Source organism: Sinocyclocheilus anshuiensis, unplaced genomic scaffold (genome assembly GCF_001515605.1).
Source record: "Sinocyclocheilus anshuiensis isolate Anshui unplaced genomic scaffold, SAMN03320099.WGS_v1.1 scaffold457, whole genome shotgun sequence".
Taxonomy (NCBI): domain Eukaryota; kingdom Metazoa; phylum Chordata; class Actinopteri; order Cypriniformes; family Cyprinidae; genus Sinocyclocheilus; species Sinocyclocheilus anshuiensis.
In genome coordinates, this window is record NW_015537939.1 from 741,056 (window position 1) to 760,762 (window position 19,707).

Here is a 19,707-nt window from a genome sequence, read left to right on the forward strand (position 1 = left end):
TTATGCAAGATGAAATACTGAACCTCATGTAATAAGAAAAAAAGTTTTTTTAGGACTAACATTTTTATTCATTTGTACTGTAAATTGCTTTTAATTTATTTAATTGTAATATGCTAAATTGATGCTCAATTATTATTGCTTATTACTAGTTTAATTATTAATAGTAATTACTATTTTTAATGTTCAAAAAGGTTTTTGCTGCTCAATATTTTTGTGGGAACTGATTTTTTTTTTTATGTTTTTTTTTTATAGAATAAAACTGTCAATTAACAAGATTTATTTGAAATGAAATTCTTTTGTAAAATTAAAAAAAGTCTTTACTGTCACTTTTGATCAATTTAATGTATCCTTGCTGAATAAATTCAAATCCTCCCCCAAATCTTATTTACCTCAAACATTTGAAAGGTAGTGTATTGCGGTGTCCACAAAAATATTAAGCAGCACAACTGTTTTCAACGTTGTTAATCATAAAAAAAAATGTTTCATAAGAATCAAATCAGCATGATTTCTGAAGGATCATGTGACACTGAAGACTGGAGTAATGGCTGCTTAAAAATTAAGCTTTGTCATCAAAAGAAGAAATTGCATTTTAAAACATTTAAATTGGTATATAATATTTCACAATATTAATGTTTTTACTCTATTTTGATCAAATACATGCAACTGTGGTGAGCATAACTTTGGTGTGTGTGTGTGTGTATATATATATATATATATATATATATATATATAAGGTAGTTGTTAAGTTCAGGTGTTGGGTAGAATTAGAGATGTGGAATATGGTCATGCAGAATATGTGCTTTATAAGTACTAATAAATAGCAAATATGTTAATAGACATGCTAATAAGCAAAAGTTTAAAAGTGAGAACTGGTTCCTATACTAAAGTGTTACCGTAAAATATGGATTAAGTGTCCAAATAATTTTTGTAAAAAGGAGAAAATCACAATGCTGATGTTATCATGTCAACAAGAAAATATTCTTGAAAGATACAGAGATCCAAGAACAGTCCTGCGATTGAAAACTGATTTCCCTTGTACAGTATCTAACACTTGGCAGCGTGTGTGTGCATGTCTTGAATCCTTTCCACTGCAGTACCCTAGGGTGTTGTAGGATGGAGCTCTGGTATGCCGCACATCCAGAGATTAGCTCAACAGCCTGGAGTCTGTCATGAGATTTTGTGCCTCTGGGTTTGGACTGGCTGCATGCACACAGAAAATCCTTCACACTTACTGACCGTAATGCCTTGAGCGTCACATCTGGACATGCTGGATACTTTTCTTTCAAGAATCTTTCCTTCTTTGGAGAGGTGGAGATGCCCTGGGTGGAGTCACGTTTTGCCTATGTGGAGACCAAATATAAAGATCAGCTAATTTAAGGTTTTAATTCATTGTAATTCTAACTGTAATGTTTTAATTAAGATTTAAAACTAAACTTAAAAAGGTTTCAATACAATTAGCTAAATATAAAAACAACACCAAAAAATAGTGTATCTAATATATAATAATAATATAAATATATGTCTTATTGCATAATGATGTATGATACAACATGATTTGAAACTGATACAAGGAGCATATTTCAAAATGTGACCCTGTAGTTGTGATTAATATCAAATTTGCTTATCTTGAATATGTCTTATTCATTTTTCCCCTTAACCTTCAAAACTATGAAAATGTGTATATGCGACCGAGAATATTATGCATTACAATAACTAAACAAAGGCACACAATGCAGCTTGATAATTTACTGACTGACAACAATAGGCAACCAACAAATCGCTTATGCTTTTGTGTAATGATGCCACTTATTGTAGCTTTTTATGTGCTATTGTAAACAATTCAAAAAATCTTTTAGGATTCAAATTTAGTAACAATGAAGAGCTTTTGCTTGGCGCTTTTACTTCATTCTAGTCAAATGGACGCTATTCAAACAACACGACAAACAGTTTTAAATAAATATCATTCATTGATGATCAATTAAGACACCCTCCCCCTCACGTGCTCTCCAGCAGGTGGTCCTGCCTATAGGGCCGTTTGCGTCACGTGTGAGAGTCTCGAGCACCAGCGTCCACTCATTTGGCACCATTCGTACCGTGCGCGTCTCCAAGTGCAATTGTTGTGTGGAAGCGGAAAGCAAATCATTGCTAAAGAGAACAAGCGTTTGCGCGTGTATATGGAATACCTTAATTCGCGCTTTTGATTCCACCAACTCGCTTTTTCCGTCTAGCGTGATGCGTAAGTGATGGTGCACATTTTGGTTTCGTGACCTGTCAGCTGGATCAGGTTGTGTTGTTGGATGGATGTGGCACGAATTGGATGGTTACACATTTTCCTTTGTTTGAAATGCACTCAACGGGAATGACATTTCTATGACAAGTTTCTATTTTGTGCAATTGTCTGAGCAATGGAGTGAGGCGAGGGCGCACGGGGAGCTGGTTAAAAGGGACTTTTATATTTTTATTTCACTTCACATAGACTGATGGGGACTCTTAAGTGGTAACAGATGTCTGTACTGTAATGTGCACTCTTCATCATCTGTTTAATGCCAGTTTGGATTTTACCTGTTGGATATCTGCATCTCTAGGATGGCTCGCTTTGGAGACGATCTGCCCACCCGCTATGGAGGTCCAGCGGGCGCCGGGAGAGGGGGAGCCCGGGCAGGAGGTCCCTCGGGCGGTCAAAGAATGTACAAACAGTCGATGGCTCAGAGAGCCAGGACAATGGCTTTATATAATCCTAAACAAACCAAACAGAACTGCTTCACTGTCAACCGCTCTTTGTTCATCTTCAGTGAGGACAATGTCTTCAGAAAATACGCCAAAAGAATAACCGAATGGCCATATCCTTAATCCTCAAGATTTATGCAAAATGGATATAGATTCATGGCATCTCCACTTCTACATATGATCTCATTCTTGTTTAGAAAGCATATAAATACACGCTTTTAGATCTGGCTATGTCAAATGAACTGTTGCGTGCCGAAATGGTGATTGACACTGAAATGCCTTTTGTTTTCACCTGTTCACGCACTTTAAGGCATTTGGCAGCTGGTGGTCGTGTCAGGGTGGCTGTTGGCAGGGTGTAGCCTTTTATTTTCTAATTCAAAAGTGGGAAAGTCAAGCGCTCGATAGGGCTTTTCATACTGCACTTAACCCTGGGCTAAGGTTTTTTCTTCTTCTTTTTTAAACCTGGCTTACAGACTAGTTTTAACCATCGGGTAAGCAACGTTTTAAAAGGGGTTTGGCACCGCCAAATGTATGTACACAGTGTGAAACAAGCGGCGTAAGAACGTTACGGCTAATTGATTAGCAACAGACAACCAATCATAAATTGGCACAGCGCTTCCTCATTGAATATTCATGTATTTTGTTTAGTCACAGAAACTTTCAAGCGCTGTTAGTTTCAGTATCTAACCGGTTAAAACGTCAAACGATGAAGATTCACTACTGTGTTTGCTGTGTTTCAGAGCGGTTGTACGTTTACAAAGACTGACAAGCAGTTGCAGGTCGTGTGTTGTATTTTTCCAGTGTTATTGGCCTTATAAATGGGCAAATACTAACGGTTACGTTGTTTTCGAAATGTTTTGGCGGCAGCAGTAATGGCAATGTAAAACAGTTGCCTTCACTACTAACTAACGTTAGCCTACTATTACTAGTGGGGTAGTAGTAGTAATAATAATAATAATAACAGTTCTGCAAATTTTTTTTTAGTTTATTAGCATATTCACCATTAGTATATTCATTAGCAAATGGTTCTTCAAGAACGAATGTATGAACCCAGGTAATTTTTCATTTTATAACACAATGGTTGTGAAAAGCTGTAGCGCTCTCCAGGGTCCTGAAATCTCACCAATGATGTTTCAGTTACCAACATTTACTAGAATTTTAAAGCACTGTGCAGCCTTTATTTTTGATAATTTCGTCTAGTTTGTTGTACAGTCCATTTAAAATGCATCTTTATGGAATTCAGGCATTCATAGAATTAGGTTTCTATAGCATGTGGAGATCCCTCAAGGGGGTGACAAGAATGTGATTGAAGTGGCCATTGGACCTTTCCTTTCCAATTCGTTGCCTCCATGAATAGCGATTGCATAAAGACCTATAGCTGTAGGGAACAGGCATGGAAAATGAAATTGGAAAAATGGATCCTGTCCTAAGAATGCACTATAATGGCTGACCATCTATAAAGATGTTAGCAGCCTTTCAGTGTTTCCTTTAAAAAGGATGAAAAAGATTTTAATAATGACAATATTGGTGGGCTTACACAAACATTTCACAGATGCAATAAGGTTGCACAAATGGCTGTGCTGAGAGAGAAAGCATCGTGCCAGTCTAATGGGTAATCATGATCTCTGCACTGCAATGTTCCAGTCTGGAGAGCATGTCTCACTTTTATGCCCAGACCTCTGCATGTTATTTCCAGCATAGAGTGAGGTGGTGTAAATGCAGTCAGCATTACTGCTAGTTGGTTTGATGAGCAACTAAAAGCTGATATTGCACAAAAGATGATATTTAGAAAGTCGACGAACAACATACTGTATGACCCCATAGAGTGATGCTGATATGATGTCAAAACTGGAAAGACTAATTTGCCATGGGTTCCCTCGAAATTTTCAGATGGGTTTTTATAATGGGGTTTTTTCAGTTCATGAGTAAAACCAGGTCTGATATATAAATTGACGATACTTGAATGTTTTGCTCTACAATGTAAATTGCACAATCCATACTGAAAACGAAGTTAAGTTTTTAAAAATGTATGTTTGTTTTAAAAAAATGTGAATTTTTAAAAATATATAACTAATTACATAAAAACGCTTGGGATGTGAGTGTGTGCAGTTTACAGTGTACAATAAAATGTTCAAGTATCGTCAGGTTATGTTTACCACAGACCTTACTTTATTTATGAATTGAAAAACCCTATTTTAGGAAACCCACGGTAAATTATTGTGGGTTTTGACGTCATGACTGCAGCACGCTATCGTTGCATGGAATAAAAACACTAAAATATTTTTTAAAATGTCAGGTTTGGAATGACATTAGGGTGAATAATGATCTTTTTTGGTGCTCTGTCCCTTTAAGCCAGTATTTTAAAGCACGTATCAGCACAATTCCGGTCAAATTTACATTGGGCTATTGATATGTCATGCACTTTTTTTTGCACAGTCTTCCTCTTCAGAATGTTTTTGAAATTATGTTTGTTGTTTGTATTGTTATTCCGGTGTTTTTCCTTGACTCTTCCACTCCATTTGAGTACCTGATCCTCACTACCATCATCGCCAACTGCATCGTACTGGCCCTCGAACAGCATCTCCCCGCCATGGACAAGACCCCCATGTCTGAACGCCTGGTGAGCATCAGAATTCTATGTTTTCTCGTCATTCACTCTTGATTATTAAGGTTTCACATGTCTATCACATATCAGATTATTAATTTTTGACTGAATAAGACTGCAACCATATCTCTCAGGAGAGAGAACCAGCAATGACAATGCATTCTGTGAAAAGCAGAGCAAGTGAGAGATAACTGTGTATTTGGCTTGCTTTTCTTTCCGCCCACACACCCGAGATCCCCGCTGGAGTATATTGATTGATCATTTTAGCGGTCTTGCACTGGTTGGCGTGGGTGATCGGTGAGCCCGTTGGAGCGCAGGCTGTTATCCCACTCTCAGAGCTCCCATCCAGGGCCACTGAGAACCACCCAAGCAGTCCACACAGGAGCCACGTCTCTGTCTCATTAAAACCCTGCCTGCTGGGAACCATTGATGAATGTGTGCATAACGCTGCTTCTCCATGATCCGACCTTAACCCATGCAGAGCAAGCTTTGATCCACTGCCTTGCTCTTATTCCCCCGCTTGCAGTGGCAGTTGTGCCTGTTGAGTCAAAATGATATAAGGAAGCGGCTTCAAAGTGTGCTGTTGCACAATTAAACTAGGAACCGGACATGTTGGCGGCTTAAGGCGGTAATGGTCTCTTTGTGAAGCTGAATATGCAGGAGGTGATGTTGGATTCCACACTCCCTGGAGGAGCGCTGCAATCACAGAAAGGAAAACAGCATGTGCCTATAAGGTCAATGGGGTCCTCTCGAAAACAACTCCCTGATGCTAAAAATACAACTTTCCATTCTTGTTGTGTAGTTTTACAGGGTTTATGGGTTATGGAACACAAAAAGTATGTTTATGATGCGTTTTTTCATGATGAATTTATTATTTTTTATTTTTTTCCCTGACAAATTTATTTCACCCTTCACCTTTTTTAAGATTTATTTTTGCCATTTTTGCTTTATTATGATAGGACAGTAATTAGACAGGAAGCAAATTGGGAGAGAGAGGGGGGTGGGATTGGGAAAGGTCCTTGAGCTGGGACTTGAACTTGGGACGTCCGAAGCGCAACGATGCTATATATCGAGGCTATTGGCACTGACCACCCTTCACCTTCTAACTAACTAACTAACTAACTAAATAAATAATGCTTATTTGAAACATTTATTATTATCAATGTTAAAAATGGTTGTGCTGCTTAATATTTGTGGGAAACTACATTTATTTGAAATAGAAATCAATATAAAAGTCTTTACTGTCATTTTAATGAGTTCAATGCATCCTTTCTGAATAAAAATATTAATTTCTAAAAAAAAAAAAAATAAATAAAAATCTTGCTAAACTCATATACAAATATGTATACATGCACATATGTGTGTGGAATATAAAAAAAAAAAAAAGAATATGTGGAATGACATTGAAGGGGATGATTCTCACTTAAATTTGGTCTGTTCTTCCCATAAAGCATATTACATAAGAAAACCTGGAATATAGGCCACAAAGCATATGAATCACCGCTTTCTAGGTGTTTTTCCACAACAATTCTGTGGAAAAGAGCAGCATGGAAATTTTTACACATTTCCATGTGAGGAAGTTATATGGGTTTGAAATAACATTACAAGGGTGAATAAATAAGGACAGAATATTCATACTGGGGTGAACTGTTCTTTTAAAGGGGTCATATGATGTTGCTAAAAAGATTATTTTGTGTATTTGGTGTAATGAAATGTGTTTATGCGGTTTAAGGTTCAAAAAACATTATTTTCCATATACTGTACATTATTGTTTCTCCTCTATGCCCCGCCTTTCTGAAACGCGTCGATTTTTACAAAGCTCATCGGTCTGAAAAGCAAGGTGTGCTGTGATTGGCCAGCTATCCAGTGCATTATGATTGGCCGAATACCTCAAGCGTGTGACTGAAATGTTACGCCCCTTACCATATTGTGATGATGCCCTGTCAGGCCGGAGCAATGATTCAAAAACATTAAAACCCATTATAAACGAGGCATTCATTGCATCCAGTGGGGACATATTTATGGATTATATTGACTTATTCCATCTTTTTACGCGTTGCGTTGCATCGCGCCGCATAAACATAAAACCATGTCAGCATTTGTGATCGGAGAAATGACAAACAACAAGCCCTACTCTACACCGCTCAAAACTCGCATTTGAATCATCAGTGGCAAATCCTTTAAATATGAAAACGTACTTACAGTATATCTCTTTGGATTTGAGACTTTAGTCTTTGCCACTTTACAGATCTTCTTTATGCACCAAGAGCTTGTAACACTCCAAAGAGAAAGGAAAAATTGAAATCGCATCATATGACCCCTTTAAGGACCTGTGTGTGATTTGAGACAGAGTAGGGGTGTTCGATTCCAAGTTTTTCTGAGTCGACTCCGACTCCCGACTGATGGAATCGACTCCTCGACTCCATTTAGCGTGACTGTCCAAATTAGTCCAATTTAGTGGTGGTGACACTACCTTTAAATGAGCTATCACCAATGTTGTTAGCTGTTGCCGACACCTAATTTTACAGAGGGAAAACTGAGGGGGAAAAGCCGTGGTGGAATATTATATCAGGATTAATAAGGTGGTCTTTAATGAATTCGTCACATTATAATGGTCAGGGGATGGCGCTGTATGTCTTAAGCAGCATTGATATTAAAAATAAATGCAATACATTCAAAAATACATAAGAATATAAACATATTGATTTGTTTATTCTTGTTTGTTTATCATCGCAGTAATCATTTACGAAGAGATTCCGCATCCGAGTCTATTTTCGCTGTGCTGCACATGTTGAATTAACGTGACAGCGCATTGCTTACGGTAAAAATAAACATGGATTGATACAAAATGTATTAAATACACTATAAATGCAACTAAGTAGGCCTAAAGTTTATTTTTTTAACACTGCTTTTTAGCTATAGGGGTAAAGCAAGGAAAAAGTATAAAAATGGCAACAGATGGCACTCGTGGAGTTAGAAAAACAAAGTTCTTTATGACCAGCAGGATTGTAATAAAGATGCAAAAGAAAATGCACGATACGGCTGTTTCTGTCAATGGTAAGTTTTAATTTAAATTGTTTGTGATAGCCTACTACCTTTTAAAGGGGTCATATGATGCGATTTCAGTTTTTCATTTCTCTTTGGAGTGTTACAAGCTCTTGGTGCATAAAGAAGATCTGTAAAGTTGCAAAGACTAAAGTCTCAAATCCAAAGAGATATTCTTTATAAAAGTTAAGAGTCAGCCATGCCTACCTAAAACGCCATGTTCTAACACGCCCCCACATGTCTACGTCACGATGTGGGAAGATTTGTATAACGCTGCCCAAATGTTCACGCAAAGAAAGGCGGCATAACTTTTATTCTCGCTGTAGTATTGTTGTCGCCGCCGCCGCCATGTCGTGAAGGCGCTGTGTGTTTCATTGTGAAAGCGAAACTACTTTGTTTGGCCTTCCAAAAGAGGACGATATCCGCTTTGTCATGCCTGGAGCTGATCGGTGCTGGTCGCTGAGGTAATACATCGACTTAGCGCTGTGGATCGCCGGATCGGCTTTCACCATGGACGAAGCGGAGTCCAGCCCGGGGTCGTCACATGTGGTTGCCGCAAGCCCGCCGGACGCTCCTTCGTCGAATCCACCGGCTGCGCCGTTCACAAGCTGGCCTCCACTCACTCTAGCCTGCCGTGTGTTTCGTTGTGAAAGCGAAACTACTTTGTTTGGCCTTCCAAAAGAGGACACAACTAGAAATCAGTGGTTAAGTTGTATTTACAACACTGTTCCAGAACAGTTCAACCCAAATATTCAGATGTGTCCAGCGCATTTTATGGAGGACTGTTTCCTGATCCTGGTAGAGTAGACTACAAAGCTGGCTGTTCTGACTCAAAGACTATAAGTACGTTTTTTATATTTAAAGAATTTGCCACTGATGTTTCAAACGCGAGTTTTGAGCAGTGTAGAGTAGCGGTTGTTGTTTGCCATTTCTCCGATCACAAATGCAGACATGGTTTTATGTTTACGCGGCGCCATACGCAGCGCAACGCGTAAAAAGACAGTATAAGTCATTATAATCAGTAATTATGTCACCACTGGATGCAGCAAATGTCTCGTTTATAATGGGTTTTAATGTTTTTGAACCGTCGCTCTGGCCGGACAGGGCATCACAGTATGGCGCTTTTCAGACCGATGAGCTTTGTAAAAATCCACATGTTTCAGAAAGGCGGGGCATAGAGGAGAAACAATAATGTACAGTATGTGGAAAATAATGTGTTTTTAACCTTAAACCGCATAAACACATTTCATTTCACCAAATACACAAAATAATGTTCTTTTTAGCAACATCATATGACCCCTTTAATGTAAGAAAAGTAGACTGCAGGCTGTTTACGTTTGCCACTTGCTTAAGCATCTTAATAACATATAAATCTATACAGAATTTATTTTAATATATTGCGCTTCAACGTGAGTATGTCTTTGAACGATTGTATTACTGTGTAAAAAGATTATAAAAAAAAAAAAAAATTGTAACGTTCGTAATTGAAATCAAAATAATGGTGGTAAACAGCTGCAGATCATAGCTCACTATAAACATGTGACAGCAAAATGAGCCCGTGCTGCTTCTGCACTGCACACGGACTGCACCGCAAACGGTTATTTACTGCAAAACGCTTAATTTCGTTTACTCTTTGCTGATGTACTGCACTCAACTACCAGGCATATTTGAGAATCAGTGAAGACATCAGCGATTTCGGAGTCGACGTACAACGAGAGTCGATTCCAGTGATGGAGTCGACTCCGACTCTAGAGCTATTCAGAGTCGAGGAATCGACTCTTTTGGAGTCGACTCCCCATCCCTAACACAGAGACAGTCCTTAACTGAAGAGTTATTGCAATTTTCATTGTTCCCTGTAGCAAGGGTTCAACCTCAACCTGTCAAATTCATCAACAGCTTGTCTGGTTAACACTATGATGCAACCAATTCCCTACCTGTTGCAGAGCTAAACCGGGCCCCTGATACCCAAACACTACAGACAGGATGATCATTATTAATAAACTCTATGGATCTATACATAATAGATTGAAATATGCTGTCTGCCGCCGCGCTCACTCATTTCTCCGCTCCCATAAATCATCCGTTACGCACAGCCTCACATCTGCTCCCGCGAGCACATTTTTGCGAAGTGATTTCATAGAGACAACACGACAGGTGCTGTCTAGCACCACAGCGATAATTAAACTATTATTGAGAAAATATACACCAATAGAGTGTGATTTCACTTTGGGCACCTTAAGGGAGTGTTCAACACAAATGTAGTTTTTGTTGGTTTAATTATTTTTGTGTTTGATAATGAAATATTATGTAATGCATTACTGAAGGCACAGTTATTTTTACAGATAAGTAGAGAACTTTAACACTGCAGTGTTTTCCTTGCTGTACCAAGCTATAATCATAAAACGGCATCATGCTGTTGTTATTGAAGGCTGTCGTAAAGAATTATATTGCTAGGGCAAGGTTTCCATCAAAAAAGGGCTATACGAAGACTTATTTGCAAGTGGGGTTGATAATTGCACTCATAAAGTGGGAGGGATTTCTGAGAGCAGAGCACTGGAGAGGTTAGTCTGGTGTAAGTGCCTGTAGAGCCGTAGGGCTCTGGTGACATTAATGGGAATGAGTTCAAAAGCAATGTGACATGCTGTAGCCAGGACTGAATCTCTTTAAGTACATTCATCTAACAGATTCCATGACACATACTTGGTATTTTTTTCCAGTTTCACTTGGTTTCAGAATTTTGAGACTTTTTTTCCTCTGAGATGTAATGTTCTGGTACTAACAGCATCTGAATAATTTTTAAATATATTATTATTGGGGGGAAAATATATAATATAATGATAGTCTGCTTAATAATAACATCTTTTCAATCACATAGAGCGTGATTTTACATCATGTCAGATCTCTGCCTTCCCCATCACAGCGCAAATCCATGCATCTTGACCTATTCTATGTGTGTTGTGCAAAAAAGCGAAAAGCTTCAACCTATATTCGCTATTCTGCTTTCTGTCTTTCTTCCATGCATCAATAGGCGCTCTCTTCTTTCAAACGCACAAAAACAAGTTATCCTTCTTTTTGCTCTCTCTTCCTGCAGGACGACACAGAGCCCTACTTTATCGGAATATTCTGTTTCGAGGCCGGCATTAAGATCATCGCCTTGGGCTTTGTGTTTCACAAAGGCTCTTACCTACGCAACGGCTGGAACGTAATGGACTTTGTGGTCGTTCTGACAGGGTGAGTCCATGGCTGTGGAGGGAGAAACAGTTTCAAATTGATGTATATGTGTGTGTTCTATGTCTTCAGGAAAGTAAGGGATCGGATTTGTGTCTTTGTGAAAGTGCCTCTTACAAAGTGTTGTAGTCTGGTCCCCTTCTGTATCTGTGTAAACATTGCCCTCTGGCCGATCTTGTACTCCTAAAAAAAAAAGTTGAGAGTTTTCAGATATTGGAGCTCTAGCACTATTTGTGCAGGATTCCTTTTCCAAATGATGTTTGAGTGACATGCCTCAGATTTCATACGCTGTTTGCAATTGTCTGTAGTTTTTTTTTTAGGTGGGAATAGGATTGTCTGTTTGGATGTGGGTATTATAGAAGGTCATCCTGAAACATTAAGTATATATGTGAGACAATTAAAACCTTATGTGTATAATTAATGGGAGGATTTCATTATCGATACATCAGATGGGATGCCAACAGTATTTTAACTGTTATTTTACCTAGAGGTATCATTTTTACCGAGGTTGTGTGACAGGATTAAAAGTTGGTCTGTGAAACACAAATTTATCTGACCTGTTCAGGGAAAACTAGTCCTGTCCAAATAAGGGTTTTGCTGTTGAGTAAAGTCTGAAATTTCCTGTTATTGCAGAATTACAGAGTTCTTCTGAGTTTTTCTAATCAGCAGTGATTTCTAGTACAGGTGAACTTAACTGCTTTTCTCTTTTTTTCCCAATAGTGAAACAGAGAAAGCTCTATTTTTTCTTTTGTTTTAGACCATTGTCTACATGTCCAAATTGATATTAATAATGAAGGTTTCATGAGCACTAAATCAGAAAAATTAGAATGATTTCTGAAGGATTGCGTGACACTGAAGACTAGAGTAATAGCTGCTATGAATTCAGCTTTGTCATCACATTAATAAATTACATTGTTAAATATATTAAAATAATATTTTAAATGTTACATTTTGTTATTTTAAATTGTAATATTTCACAATATTACTGTTTTACTGTATTTTTTATCAAATCAGTGCAACCTTGGGGAGCATAACAGACTTTTTGAAAATCTTACAACAAACTGTACGGTAGTGTCAACTTGGGTTCATATTTGCCATTTTCTTATTTAACTTTTGTAATGCACTGGAGGCTTTTTTTTGTGAATGCCCCAGATAATTACCACTGTTTATGATATTGAAAGTAATACTGCATTCAATAATGGATTTAATGCAGGTTTGGGTTTTACCTAATTTCTGTTTTGGTAAGAGTTTAATGCTAATAGCACTGGGCACACAGTGCTAAGTTTTGAAAATAAGGTGCAAGCTTATAATGAGCCCAAATTTATATGGAGTATTTGTGCTGTTTCAGTACATTGTCTGGATAAGCTGGATTGCTATTGGTTAGTGAATAAAATTCAGGGGATTTTTGTGATGAAATGCAGCAAGAAAAAGTTGCTCAGTTTTACTTGCTCACTTATCATTCAGTTTTTAAGTGGTAAAATATTCATGGTTCAGTGTTTATAGGTGCTTCAGAAGGCAAGAGGGAAATTTTTAACTTGCATACCTGTGTGAAACTGTGCTATGAGCCAGTGCACTGCTGAGGTGCAATCTCTCTCCTGCTGTCTGGATCACCAATGCAGAGCTGCTATCTAAGTGCTGCCCAAGATGATGAAGTAGAGCAAATTAAATGTAAAAAGTCTCTACTTAATAGTAATAGACTTGGAAGATAGGCACACATTTAAATGTGGCAAATTAATTTCACAGAGACGATTGGCAGTTCTCATCTCATGTGTAATACTCAGTGACTGACACTATGTAAAAATGCTTGTAGCAACATTTTTATATGTAAGCTGCTCTCAGGCTGTGAATATTTCACCTCCATGTTGTTACAATTATTTGTATTTTTTTTTTGCAAGGAACACACAAAAATAATTTTTTTGAAGAGTCTTTATGCATGAAAATTTCATTTTGGTATCTATCCCTTTAAAAGGGACCATGTTTTTCTGTCAGATTTGTAACTAGTGCAATTGCATTGTTTATCTCCAGGTGTCTGAACTCCCAACACCTGCTCTTTATATTGTGGTCCATTTCAGTCCACAGTTTATGTTTGTCAAGCTTCCAATTACACTTTCAGAGACTGTGGATTTATGGAGCAGATAATGGCCATTCTGAAAATGGTCTTGACAGATAAATCAGAGATGGGCAGGGATTAAAAGCGGACGGAGTTAGGAGGAGTATGACAGACTGTGATCATTTTAAAAGAAAGATGATGAAGAGAGCAGCATAGAATGGATATAGATGGGTTTTGGGGATCAAGATTTTAGTTGGAGATCTGAAACTGTGTGAGATGCATTTAAACCTTATCAGACTGGCTTATGAATATTAATGAGGTGTTTGTCCAGTACTGATTTGCTGACTGGGCCCTAGCCAAATTAGGATTTACCACTAAGGGCTCATGCACAGACATTCTTTCTCACAAAGTGGTGACTGTTGTAGTAAAAATGCAGTAAGTTTTTGAAAGAGTTCCACATGTAATGCTCCTTTTAATATGCAAAGATGTTAGATAATAATCACTCTAAAACACACAGCACAAATATTTATTTTATTAAATTGCAGCCTTTGTGATTTTGGTTTTTCGATTAAGCGTGCAGCCCTACCTCTTTTTTGGCATGTTTGTAATATCCACAGGCATTACGAACAGTTGGCAGAGGCTTTTGCTTGGTCTAACAGTCATTGTTTTATGCAGATTAGCAAAACAAGATTATTTTTTAAATGGCATCGCCATTCCCATACCCAGACATTGTGCTGTTATTACCATTGGCCACTGTTACCTCGAAAACAGCAGTCTGGCCCATGCTGTCCTCAGGCAACCCGGTTAGGCCTTGAGACAATGGCATGCTCTGTTCTTTTATATTTTTCAACTGTGATCGTCCACGTCTGCTGCCCACTGCTGCTCTGATCCGATTCCTGTGAGACACTGCAGATTTAACTCCAGCTCCAACACCATTAGCTGTAAAGCCACGTTCACACTGACAGTGGTTTTTATTGCTAGAAGCCACTGTATTGTTTGTTGTTAGTAGGCATTTGTGCCGCAAAATGCCCTAATGGTGCTGATCTACCTATAATCTAAAAACAAATTAAATATTATAGATATACTTATACACTCATAGAAAGAGAAAAAACATTTTGGGTTTCCTCAAATAATTTGTATTCCTTTATTATCTTGGCTGAAAAGGTGAAATCTCAGTGGAGTGTCTTTGCAGTCTTTGATTTAGTTTCATACTAAATGATTGTTTAGCTCCTACTGGAAACACAGTCATCACTGTATGGATGATATTTTTAATGGGCGACATACAGAGCCATGAGACGCTGCCTTGGCAGAAGTGATGGAGAGGACATCACCGTAAGTGTCTGTAAAAAGCTTTTTAAAAAGAGAGACATTTCCTGAGCTTAGTTAAAAATGAGCCAGTTTGGACAAATGGGAAAAATGCAGACGCCAGAGATATTGAAAGGCCACGTCTGTCAATTTCACTACAACTGACATACAATTGTGAATGTGCTCGGGTTCTTAGTGAATTACATTTCTTTGGTATTTGAACTTGAGACTTTTGTGTATTTTGTGTTTTGTTAAAGGGCTTGTCCGTCGTTCCGGAGAGCATTTGTTTGGACAAAAATCTGTGTAGTGCAAAGTAAGTCATCAATATTTCTCCAATTTCTTTTAGTAATACATCCTGATATTGAATCTGGTCAAGTTAGTTACCTTCCTGTCCGTAGAGGCAGGTTTGAGCTGAGACATGGAGCGTGCTGAATTACAGAGTTGCTTCATTAGGTTTGGAATAAGCACAATGTTTCAGAGCTTGCTGTGAATTTGACAGACACAGAGATCATATAATACAGCACACTATTGATTTTCTAGATCAAGTAATATCAGTTATTTGACACTAGAGTGCATATATATGGGTGCATGGGTGTGTGCAGTGGTTTCCACATCAGAAGAATAAGGGATGTGATTTTTGCCCATGCCTTTTCTCTCCTCTCCGCTCCATTTCTCAGTAAGTGTCAGCCCGAGCTGGCCTAACCCTGACTTAACTTAATATTCAGTTGTTTAATGAATAGGTCGGTGTAACAGTGTTGCTCTGGGCAGCAGCAGACCTTTAATCTACAGCCATCACATAGCAAAAGCCTCTAATAGGAGAATAAATCTCCTCCCCTCCCCACTCTGAGGTTCAGATCAATAGTACAATGTCCAGCAGGAACAAAGCGAGAAAAGCAGACAAGGGAGGAAGATGAAGATAGAGTAGTCTTCTGACGGAAATAAACAGCAGAGTATTTGTAGTTGTGATGTAGATCGGTTTTGTTTTTTGTTTAATTTTGTTTTTTGTTTTGTTTTTTGTTTTTGCTTTCTTCTCTTTTAGTTTTGTTTTGTGTTTTAGTTTTGTTTCATGTTTTAGTTTTGTTTAGTTTAGTTTAGTTTTTGCTTTGCTTTTATTTTATATAGGTGAAATGCATGAATATTATTTATTTTGAAATTTGGTCACCTTTTTACAACTGATTCACAGGATTCCTATGTAATAATGGCCCTAGCTGTCACGTTACGCTGCCGGAAGGAACACAGAGCCGTGGATAATCGAAAGAGTCTTTATTAATCCAAAACGGGATAAATCCAACATAGGGAACAGGAGGTAGACACACGTACATCACTGGTAGACCCGACAAACACTAACTGCACAGACTAGGACTTATAAACACAGGGCAATCAGGGGAACACAGGTGACATCAATGGAACATAATCAAACTAAACGAGGACAGGAACATAACCAAATAAGGAGACACAGGAAGGACTACGGGGGCAAAACAGGTACAAAAGTCTGACACTAGCATTAGAAGCATTAGTGCTTAAGTGTAGCATTTTGTTGCTCATATGGGTCATACAGGTTTGAATCAATCCAGTGATACCTCCTGATCCCATTTCTCACTAATTTCCTGTCTTTTCTCTACTTTCTTTGTCAATAATAGTGGCAGAAAGCCCCCAAATTAGGGCTTTGTATTGCAATTATTTTATATATAATTTATGTATTATCAATGTACATCAATTTGATACAATGTATTATCACAATAATGTAATTGAACTGTGATTTAAACTGAGGCAAACATCATAAATTCCCAGCTATATAAAATTTCTATCTCTTTTTGCACTCATTTAGACAAATTCAGTACTTAAACCATAGGAAAAGATATGCATGCAAAATAAAAATAAAAATAATCAATGCAATATCATGAGAAAGAGATTGAGAAAAATAAAATAGCATTACATCTTTACAGCATTACACTTTCTATTGGTATGTGTGTTAGCACTTTGATTTACCTTGCTCTGAATGGGCAGAATGTTACGCTTGATGGAATGTTACGCCTATGGCAAAATCCTCATTGGTCAACACAAGTTAATTTGAGCCAATCCAAACGAACCCTCGGGTCAAATAGGTTCCTCTCTAGTTCAGTTCAGAAACCTGGTACTCAAGTATCTACAGTGGATGATTTGCCTCAGCTTGTTACCATGGTTACAAGCCCACCTCCCCCTTTCTGTGGTCACAGGCGGTTGAACATTCAGCCAGTAAGTAACAACTAAAGCTGCGGTTGACCTCATCTGACCTTTAACACCGCTGTGATGTCTATGTGGAAGTCATTTAAAAATGCCATTAATCGTCCTGACAGCACCCAAGGCTCGAGCGGCGCGCTAGTACTATTAGCTACCTTTGCCTTAACGATTATTGTTTGGCTTCTTTAATTAGCTTGTTTTACAGCTCCAGGGCCTGGTAGAGAGGATGTTTCCATGTTATCTCTGTCTGTCTCACATCTGTCCGTGTTGACGTCAACTCTTCCCTGCAGGTTGAGGCTGAGCGGGCATTGATGGCATAGTCTGTGCTTGTTTTTGGTTCTTCATCCCACTCAGAATATTCAGGACTCCGATCAGGGCTGAGGCCGCTTATCCAGGAACACAAAGTGCTGACTTCAAAGAGTCGTGTTCAATTCTGCTGTCTTTCATGTGTTTTGGATGCAGCGAGACAATGAGTGGCTTCAAAGTGGTAGGGACCTGGCCTTGCTTTGTTTGTGCCGGAGTCAAAGAGATTCATAATGGAGTACCATTTGAACGTGTGCCAGTGTCTCTTGTTGCGCAGACAGACAACAGCAGGTCCTGCTCACACTTTGAAGGTTATTAAAATGCTTGTGTATGTGTTTTAAAGATGTTTCACTCATAACGAAGTCAGTGTTTTTGTCTTTAAAGAGATTGAAAAAACAAAAAAACAAAAACAATGAATCGTAGTGCCAAAGGTATATACTATCTAGCTGTCAATCTGTCTGACATCCAGTCTATCATTCTATCGTTTTTGTTTGTTCTATTGGTAGTTCTACCATTCCTGTCGTTCTTGTCATCATGTCTTCCTCTGTGTTGTTCAGTCTAGCATTGCATTATTTTGTCTGTTGTTCTGTCATACTGTCAATATCATATCATTCTGTCTGACATTCTATCAATCACTCTATCGTTCTGTCTGTTGTTCAATCATGTCAATTTGTAATTCTGTCTATCTATCTATCTATCTATCGTTCTATCGTTCTATCTATCGTTCTATCTTTCGTTCTATCTATCTATCGTTCTATCTATCGTTATTTCTATCGTTCTATCTATCGCTCTATCGATTGATCTATCAATTTATTGTTCTATCGATCGTTCTATCGCTCTATTGTTCTATCGCTCTATCTATCTATCTTATCTATCTATATCTATCTTATCTATCTATCTTTTGTTCTATCTATCTTTCTATCTATCATTCTGTCTGTCATTCTATTGTTTTCTCATTCCTTAAGACCTTCAAATGTTCAATTTTCAAGTCCTTTGAACTTTCCCCCCCTAAACCTACGAGTAAGGCTTTGTCTAGCCAACATATGTCTTGACAAACTTTGCTTTTCTAGTTGTATGACCCCATATTTTTGGTTTCCTCACTGTGTGTTGATCAGTGATGCACAGTGTGAATTTTCAAACTTTTGCAGTAAGGTAGCAGCTTGTCCCAGCCGTTCCTCTATCAAGTGAAGCCCTAGGGGAATGTTTCTCTCTCTCTCTCTCTCTGTATTTTGTTTCTGCTCTCTTTGAATGTACTTCTCAACTGTTGTGTTCTTTTAACATCGCTATGCTTCATATCTCTCTTGCCTGATGCCAGCCGTGTTTCCAACTGTGAATCCAGACCGTTATGACACTCAGCAGAAAGAGCACAGTAAAGTTCCTCTTAGTGAAAACAACAGTGAAAAGTGTGGCAACATTTAATAAAAAGAAAAGTACAGTAATGTTTTCCTGTGATATTCATTGACACGTTTCGTTTTCGGAAACCCAGTGCTCCCAGGCCATGAGAAAGGCGGTTTTGAGTTGACTGGCATTTGATATGGCGGGTGGCTGCAGGCCTGGTGCATGTTCCTTTTCTCTGCCTCTCTACAGCAGGGTGCAGAAGGGATTCGGCTTCACTTGAAAACTGTTTGTGACCCTGGACCACAAAACCAGTCATAAGGGTCAATTTTTTTAAATTGAGATTTATGTATCATCTGAAAGCTGAATAAATAAGCCATTGATGTATGATTTGTTAGGATAGGATATTATTTGGCTGAGATACAACTATTTGAAAATCTGGAATCTGAGGTTGCACAAAATCAAAATATTGTGAAAATCGCCTTTAAAGTTGCCCAAATGAAGTTCAATGCATATTACTAATCAAAAATTTACGGTAGGAAATTTACAAAATACCTTCATGGAACATAATCTTTACGTAATATCCTAATGATTTTTGGCATAAAAGAAAAATCGATAATTTTGACCCATGCAGTTTATTTTTGGCTATTGCTACAAATATACCCGTGCTACTTATGACTGGTTTTGTGGTCCAGGGTCACATTTGTGTTGTAATCTCACAGTTTCTCCTCTCTGCTTTCAGTATATTTGCAGTTCTCCTCCAGGTGTTTGTTTTTCCTCAAAGGGCTTTACTTAAAGGGGTCATATGATGCTGCTAAAAAGAACATTGTTTTGTGTATTTGGTGTAATGAAATGTGTTTATGCGGTTTAAGGTTAAAAAAACACATTA

General features: G+C 38.1%; 1 protein-coding gene across 1 annotated transcript in view; it reads left to right on the forward strand.

Annotated features, from left to right (window-relative positions):
* The first annotated feature begins 2,100 nt into the window (after positions 1–2,100).
* The window catches only part of LOC107662559 (probable voltage-dependent N-type calcium channel subunit alpha-1B), a 65,080-nt gene continuing 47,473 nt past the window's right edge, over positions 2,101–19,707 (forward strand). Inside the window, exons 1-4 of the mRNA XM_016452625.1 lie at positions 2,101–2,236; positions 2,586–2,840; positions 5,242–5,347; positions 11,469–11,608. Of these exons, the coding sequence (XP_016308111.1) occupies positions 2,587–2,840; positions 5,242–5,347; positions 11,469–11,608 (500 nt within the window). The 5' untranslated portion in view covers positions 2,101–2,236; position 2,586. The remainder of the gene's footprint in view (positions 2,237–2,585; positions 2,841–5,241; positions 5,348–11,468; positions 11,609–19,707) is intronic.